Source organism: Scatophagus argus, chromosome 11 (genome assembly GCF_020382885.2).
Source record: "Scatophagus argus isolate fScaArg1 chromosome 11, fScaArg1.pri, whole genome shotgun sequence".
In the NCBI taxonomy this organism is placed as follows: Eukaryota; Metazoa; Chordata; class Actinopteri; family Scatophagidae; genus Scatophagus; species Scatophagus argus.
The window spans coordinates 16,986,599-16,994,738 of record NC_058503.1 but is presented as its reverse complement, the minus strand read 5'-3'; the positions used below and the strand labels follow the sequence as shown (position 1 = coordinate 16,994,738).

General features: G+C 40.5%; 1 protein-coding gene across 1 annotated transcript; it reads left to right on the top strand.

Annotated features, from left to right (window-relative positions):
* The first annotated feature begins 3,220 nt into the window (after nt 1-3,220).
* Nucleotides 3,221-5,176, top strand: cxcr4b (chemokine (C-X-C motif), receptor 4b). Its single transcript, XM_046404729.1, has 2 exons — nt 3,221-3,291; nt 3,531-5,176. The coding sequence occupies exons 1-2, from the start codon at nt 3,280-3,282 to the stop codon at nt 4,650-4,652; spliced, it is 1,134 nt and encodes a 377-aa protein (XP_046260685.1). The 5' UTR covers nt 3,221-3,279; the 3' UTR covers nt 4,653-5,176.
* Nucleotides 5,177-8,140: the final 2,964 nt, after the last annotated feature.

Below are 8,140 nucleotides of genomic sequence, written 5' to 3'. Positions count from 1 at the left end.
AAAGGCATGGATGTTGTGTGGTGATTTAAAAAAGGAAAAAAAAAAAAAAGTGAAGGTGATATTTGAACACAGGTATCATTATGAAAAATTATCCCGTGCCAACTTGCTGAGGGGGCCGGGATGAGTTGGAACTGGAGGGCTGGTGTTGAGTGAACAGCACTGCTCATTCTTCTCTTTATCTCACTGCCATTCTTCTGCCTCATTTCAATAGCCATTCTTCACTGAAGAGCCCCCTTCGCTGCAGTTCACACTTGTTGTGATTTGTATTCTAAGTAGCTCACAGATCTTTTGTATTCCAGGCCGATAGCAATCTGAATCCTCACCCTGACAGTGGAGGCTGCAGATATCCTGCTGAACTCAGGAGTTCATCCTTTATTTATCATAGGAGGGAAATCTTGTTGTTGAAATCCTGCAAAACGATAAGCTGCATGTACACAGTCTCCACAGATGATGAAAGGTAAATTGCAAAAGCAGACTTATTGCACTGAACTGATTAATGAGCTGCAAGACCAAGGCAGAAATGTTTGTATGAATCAATAAAAAAAATGCCAAGAGACGGAGAAAATATTCAGAATTTTTGTGCCACCGCTTGAAACACGTCAAAGTTACAGCACTTTGATGAATCTGTGCTTTTTCCTCCAAATCCAAACATTCACTGAAATTTGATTAATGTACTTGTAGTGCCTTCTTTAAGCTATGTAATAAATGATATAATAAATGACTAAATGCTGTTTGTTTGTGGTGATTGTGCTATGTTGTGTTGAGTTGAATTCTGTCGGAAACATCATGCTCACACACATTTCATTTGAGGATGGCAAAGTGTTCTAATGCCTTGTGAATGGATCATTTCAGACCTCACCTTCACAATTCACTACACATAACATTGAATTTAAAATCAGTTCTGGGAAATTTGAGCAAAATTTGTGTTTTGTTTTTTTTTGTTTTTTTTTTTGCAAAGGATATGTACGCTTCAGGTGAAATACTAGAGCAAAAACATCAAAAACAAAACAACTTCATAAAGTGAGTCAGTGGAACTCCCCTCCAGAAATGAAAGTGATTTGGGGAATGTGAAAAATGAAATACCATATGTGACCTCGTGCGCAGATGAAATCCAGGACTTCTGCTTCCAGACAGATAAAAGAGCAACTCTCTGAGTCTGAATGACGTTGATAAGAGCATCATACCAATACAGTGGCCTTTCTTTGAGCTGCAGATTCCCCCTGTTCCTCTCCTCAGGAGTCCGACTGCGGGATTAGACTACAAGCATGCTGAGAAGCCCAGACACATGCATATTACCTTCATTTCCATCTACTGACTTGATATTAATTTATGTGTGAATTCTGGATTACATTATTAATTCGGTAATGTTTTGGTGTCATCTGTGAGCTCCTCATTTGTTTTGTTTTGTTTTGTTTGCTTGCATTTGTGTCACTGGTGTTTCAGCACAGCATATCAAATGTGTTTCCTTATAATTTTCTGAAGATGCTTCCAGCTGTTTCAATCCTAAGATGAAGATGAAAAATACGTCACCTCCCCTCACATCAGAGCATACAAGGAGAAAAGCCTTCATGAAGTGTCTACGGACTGAATCATTTCTGTCGATATGACTGAGAACAGCAAATGAGCTTGTGTCAAAATGTTCAATAATCATCACAACTATTTTTTTGGCAAATATGATGCTAGTCAGTTGTTTTCGGTGCTGCTTGGGAAGTCATGTAGCACAGTCGCAACCCAAATGTCAGTGGTTTCCACTGCATTTTAATAGCAGTGGGAGTTTAATGATTCAGCCATGACTGTGAAATCTTTTACCAGAGTTCCTCATTTGTATACACTGTCATTTCAGCACACTGCTGATGTTTTGAAAGTTGTGGTGAGTTTTGAAGGTTTTCAGGCTGCGGGGTTTTGAAATAGGTATATATATATATATATATGTTACAACAGAGCAGCTGTAGTTGCTAAACCTCAAGCATACCTTAACTTACCTCTGATATTTTACAAACAGCCAGCTGAGAAATGTTTTCGGTGCATATGTGTGGTCATGCATTATCTCTCTCTCAAACCATGAGGGCTAAGGCAAAGTAGATATATAAAAATTCAGTTTAGACAAGGGAAAATGTGGTGATGTCATATAAGAACGCCGCTTTAACACAAAGAGGGGACATCGATGAAATCAATGATGCGGACCGACTTATTCAGTTGATCACTGCTCTCATATATCAAAGACATGAAAAGGTATTTGCGCGTCACATGCAGGATATTCAGTTACATACAACCGTCAACTCCGTCTGGGAGGAGGGCGGGGAGTTTCGTGTGGCCTGGCCCTGTCATCTCTCACTGCTTTAACTGAAATCAGAGAGGTTCAGTAAGGCTGTGAGAGAGTGAATGATCTGCGCACTGAGGCTCCAAGGCGGTTTGATAGAAATCCCACATTATAGGGTGTGTGCGTCTTTGCGTGTGTGTGGTTCTTTTCAAATCTGCTGGGCGTAATTTAGCAATGCAGACATAACAGCACTTGAGATGTGACACAGATGTGAGGTGTGTATAACGGTGAGGGACAGATTCAGACCTCTGCTGATGAAAACCGTCCTCAGACAGAGTTATAAAGTGATTTGTAGACAAAAATAGGAGGCTGGAAGAGGACCCTCAATAGCCAATCTATGCAGCCCTCTGCTTCATCTTGAACAGGTTTCTGACATCTCCACAGTGATGCTCCCGTTGCTGCAATGTCAAAATGTTTGCATATCAGTATGCTTCCCAAAACGCATCATATAAGTAACATGGTTCTTGTTTGTTAAGGTCTTTACTTCCTACTCTGATGTCTGATTTGAATCAGGGAACAGCAAAAAAACAACACCAGAAATCAATTTAAATTAAAAGCCTCGGGTCATTAAATCATTGGATATAATATAAATATCGTTCAGTCATACCACACAGTCTTTGAAACGTTGCCACTTTGTCCCCAAAGTCTTAACTCAACTTTTTTTTTTCAAGGCAGCATGGGTTTTTTTTGGGGGGGGGGGGATGTTTGTTTTTTGTTTGTTTGTTTGTTTGAACCGATGCGGGTTTTTAGGACATAAGTTTCTCAACTGACAACTAACTGGCTTTATAGTGAAGCCGTATTTAGAGAGACGACCCTGTGCTGCTCCTCCCCCTCTAGGGGGGGAGGGGTCAGGCACCGGCGTATTTATTGACGTGAAGCGCGGCGACTATGATAGATCTGTCTCACAAGCCAACAGACGCAAGCTCACGCCGGTCCTGCCGTTACGTAACCAACGAGCGATGAGCATGGAGGTGAGTTTTACTAAAGTGATATCTCTCTTTAACATCGTGGGCTGTGTGTCTTTGTGTATCAGGCTGTTGGCAGTTAATGAAGATCATGTTTATTCTCTGCTATTTAACTTATATTCTGTTTTGAAATGAATGCATTTAGAAAAGCACGCTGAGCATTGGAATTTACACTTTTTTAAGAGAACTCCTGGCAAGTAATGTAAGCACCTACCTAAATCCGTTCAATTTCTCTTTTCTCTCAGTATGTGACATTTGGCATCTTGGACAACAGCACTGAAAACACCTCAGAGGAGTCGGGAGACTTCGACCTGGACTTGCCGGAGCCATGTGACATAGTGCAAAGTAACGACTTCAACAAGATCTTCCTACCAACAGTTTACGGAATAATATTTATTCTGGGAATCATTGGCAATGGATTAGTCATTGTTGTCATGGGGTACCAGAAAAAGGTCAAAACGATGACGGACAAGTACCGGCTCCATCTCTCCGTGGCTGACCTCCTGTTTGTCCTCACGCTGCCCTTCTGGGCCGTGGACGCCGCCAGCAGCTGGTACTTTGGAAGTTTCCTCTGTGTGTCTGTGCACATGATCTACACTGTCAACCTGTACAGCAGCGTGCTGATCCTGGCCTTCATCAGTCTAGACAGATACTTGGCAGTTGTGCGGGCCACCAACAGCCAAACCACAAGGAAGCTTCTTGCGAACAGAGTGATCTATCTGGGTGTCTGGCTGCCCGCAGCCGTGCTGACTGTACCAGATATGGTGTTTGCCAGGTTGCATGACACAGGGTCTTCAAACTTCTTCTTATCAGATGAAAGCATAGAGACTACAGACTCCAGGATCCTCTGCCAGCGCATCTACCCACAGGAAACCAGTCTCATTTGGATGGTTGTTTTTCGCTTCCAGCAAATCCTGGTGGGCTTCATACTGCCCGGTTTGGTCATCCTTATCTGCTATTGCATCATCATTGTGAAGTTATCACAAGGCACCAAGGGCCAGGCACTGAAGAAGAAAGCACTGAAGACCACAGTCATCCTCATCGTGTGTTTTTTCTCCTGCTGGCTGCCTTACTGTGTCGGCATCGTCTTGGATACCCTTATAATGCTGAACGTGGTCTCCTCCTCTTGTGAACTGCAACAAGCGGTTGAGAAGTGGATTTCTATCACTGAAGCTCTGGCCTATTTCCACTGCTGCCTCAACCCCATCCTCTATGCTTTCCTGGGCGTCAAATTTAAGAAATCAGCCAGGAGTGCGCTGACAGTCACCAGCAGATCAAGTCAGAAAGTGACTCTCATGACAAAAAAGCGAGGGCCAATTTCATCCGTGTCAACCGAGTCCGAGTCCTCAAGTGTTTTGTCAAGTTAACAAAAAGTCAACCTTGGAGTCTGTGACTTGATACTCTCAGGAGAGAAGAAAACTAAGCTTTAATTTCAAAGAACTTACTACATTTTGTACAGGTGTAAAAAGAAGAAGAGTTTTTTCTACATTTCGATTTGTTTGCTGAAATTGTGTGTCTTGTAAGGGTTTTTACTGCAATTTTTATGCATGTTTTTTGCTTCTCAAAGTGGATTGTGTCCTCAGGCAGGACCTCATTTTCATTCATTCAGCTTCACAATCAAGATCCATTTTTCCTGTTTTCACTGTAAAATTTGTGTTGCTGTATCAAAGCTCAGGCGTGCAATGCCATGCAGTGGGAAGGTGGCTGCTGTTGGAAACCTGTACATAGTTTGTAGCATTTGTGTGTTCGCACTTACGTTGTGTGATAATCTGAAAGCTTATTATTTATTGTCGTCATTCACACTGGAAGTTTTGTAAAAGAAAGAAACTGCATGCTGTTTTTTTTTACCATTTTTTTAATGTAAAAATAAAAAGATTGCTGTCTCTCATAATGACTGTGTTGTGTGAATTTTCAGTTAACACCAGCTCCACCCTCTTTCAGGGGGTGGGGGATGAGTTGTGTGTGTGTGTGTGTTGGAAGGGGTGTGTGGGGGTGGAAGGATCCCTGAACACAAATGTCTCCACCTGAGCTGACTAAAAAGCAGAAGGAGGACTGAGCTGACTGGCCCTGTAATTGCAAGAACATCTGTGCACTTTTACATCTTAAGCAGGAGTGTCACAAAAGCTAAAATCTTTGGTTATAATTAGCACCCATATGGCCTCTAAATGAAGAAAACGACATGTTAAGTCCTCCTCTGACTTCTTTTCTTTCTTTTCAGTTTGCCAGATATACTGCCTCTATTGTGTTCGGCTTGTAAACGAGTATTATCCTCATTCAATTCACAGAGTCGGTCACTGGGTCACCTCAGAATATAAAATAATCGTATTGAGAACAGTTATATATTCTGAAGATGCAAATAGGGAGACAGAGGCTTTGTTGAGCACTCATGAAATATATCATTGGCAATAAATCTGCAGGAATTATATCATGACAAGATAAAACACAAAAATGATATTTTTCAAACACACTTTCTGCGCGCTCTTCAATCTGCAAGACATACGAGAGATTTAATCTGGGTGGAATGGTGACAGAGTGATGTTCAAGTTGGAGACCAAAGGAAGCTGGCAACAATAGATGTCAAGGAGACTGAAGTCGTCAGATGGCTGCTGTGCAATGCAGTGCTGGCATCTATTCAAAACTCCAGTGGAGCTAAATTTCCATTTCTTTACATGTAAAAAAAGGTGTGAAGTGTCCCCATCAAGGCACAAGGTTAATGGATATCTGGGGCTCTGGTTACTCACAGTAAAACAAGTTAAAACAAAAGGTGCTTTTTCAGTTGGAAATGTTCCCAGAGAATTCAGAATTAGCATAAGCAGCTTCGCTACCTCAACCTGCACAGGGACCGATCTGCAATTAACACTTCACTATGTTCATATGGATCCTCCTAAGCTGCCTCTTTTACTGTCATCATGAAAGGTTATTGTTGATCTTGGCTTGGGGATCATATCAACCACCGAGTATACTGAATTGCTCTGTTTGTGCACATTTTAGGGTTACACAGTAAACTGATATTCAGGGATAATAACGATGTGAATCAGACATCTTAAATGCCCTTTATTTCTTCACAACAAGACACATAAATATTAAGACTGATGGCAAAAATCTCTACTACATACATCTAGAAGAATAAATGGACCCAAATTGTCCAGTTGAGCTCACAAAAAGCACTCATGCCCCCCTTGGGATTTAACCTTTAGAGGCAAAAAGTGCCCTTTCATTAATAATTAAAGCCTTTGTTCTCTCTGTGTTATGAGAAAATATTCACCACTCGAGAACATACACTTCTAAGTCCTTATACTGCCATGTTTGTAAAATCAGCATCAAGAAGTGTTTAATTTGATAAACTAGACTTTCCGAATATGATAATGATCTCATGATACTGTAGGTACATATTTTTTTTTTATTTCGTAAAACATCAAAATCATCTTCCTGTGCAGGAAATTCAACCTTTCTGACTTCTGATGTCTTCGTTAAAACAAACTCACATGTGTATATTGTAGTAGTGACAAGATTCTTGATTGCTTTATGGGTCAAAGGCCAAAGCTGTTGAAATGGACAGGAAATAGTTTCTGTGCTAGTGATTCATTACCAGTGTGCATCCATGTCTCACACTGCAGCTTGAGACCATTGCCCAATATGTAGTTGAGATGTAGTCAGTTTTTGAGTGACAGTGTCAGAAAGTACAGAAATTATTTTAAAGGACTATTGTAAGATAAGGATGAAAGGAACACCACAAGTTCCTTTTGGGCAGTGACCTGTTCCACTAATGGTTATATTGTTTTGGTTGGAAAGTGAGCAGCAGGAAGGCTCTTTCCTGTACCAGGATCTCCTGTGGCCAACAGCCTGAGAAAAAGCTTTGATGACCCCCCCCTCCACTGTATTTAAACTACCACTCACTGTGCATGGCCATTCCTGCAAAGGTCACTGGATACCTGGATGCACTTGGTGCACTTAACCAAAGGCGTGAGAGTAATTTCATGGAAGGTCACTTTTAGTGTTCATATGGATGTGTTAAAAAAAGCCCACACGTGGTTGTCATGTTGTAGTAGGTTCGCATTCTTATCACCATCAGTTTGTGTTCATGTTGTTGTAGGTGTGCAATGTTTATATACTTATTTAAAATATTACATTTTTTTAGGCAGTGATATTGTTATTGGTATAGCAGATTTTTAAGGTTTTTGAGCACTAAACCATCAAATTAAGATACTTTATACCACAAACTACTATTTGTGTAAGGTGACTGTGTACAAATATAACTCTATAATCTCGCTAATATTTGTGTATTTCCTCAGTGCAGGAAGGAGCACTACCACAGGTCCTTCATTCCTACTGCTGCTCCCTTATACAGACTTGTATATAACTGTTATTGTCCTGTGTTTACTTGTAAACGGTTTATTTATTATCTCTATATTTTTGTAACTATGTTTGCACACTTCTTGCTTCATGTACTCTATTCCGTTCTTGTGAGCTGCCACAACAAGTGAATTTCCCCAGTGCTGGATCAATAAAGTTCATCTTATCTTATCTTATTTTTGGCATTATTTTGTAATTAGGGAAACAGAAATACAAATGGAAATACTTTAAATACCTCTTGACACTGTAAGCTGCATGCCAGTCTTCACTACTTATTAACGTTTAAATTAAAGCTTCAGTTCAGATGTAGTAAGAAAACCATATGGTTTGCCTTTCTGAAAGCTTTCTACCTTTTTTTCCATGTAGTTTACTTCCCTTATCAAAGTAGCCAACTCATGTCCAGAATTTCTTTCAGAATCAATTGCAAGTGCAGCTAGTTGACACAATATGACTTATTTCAAAGCAGTATGTATACGTATGATCACGTATTACGTTTTAATAC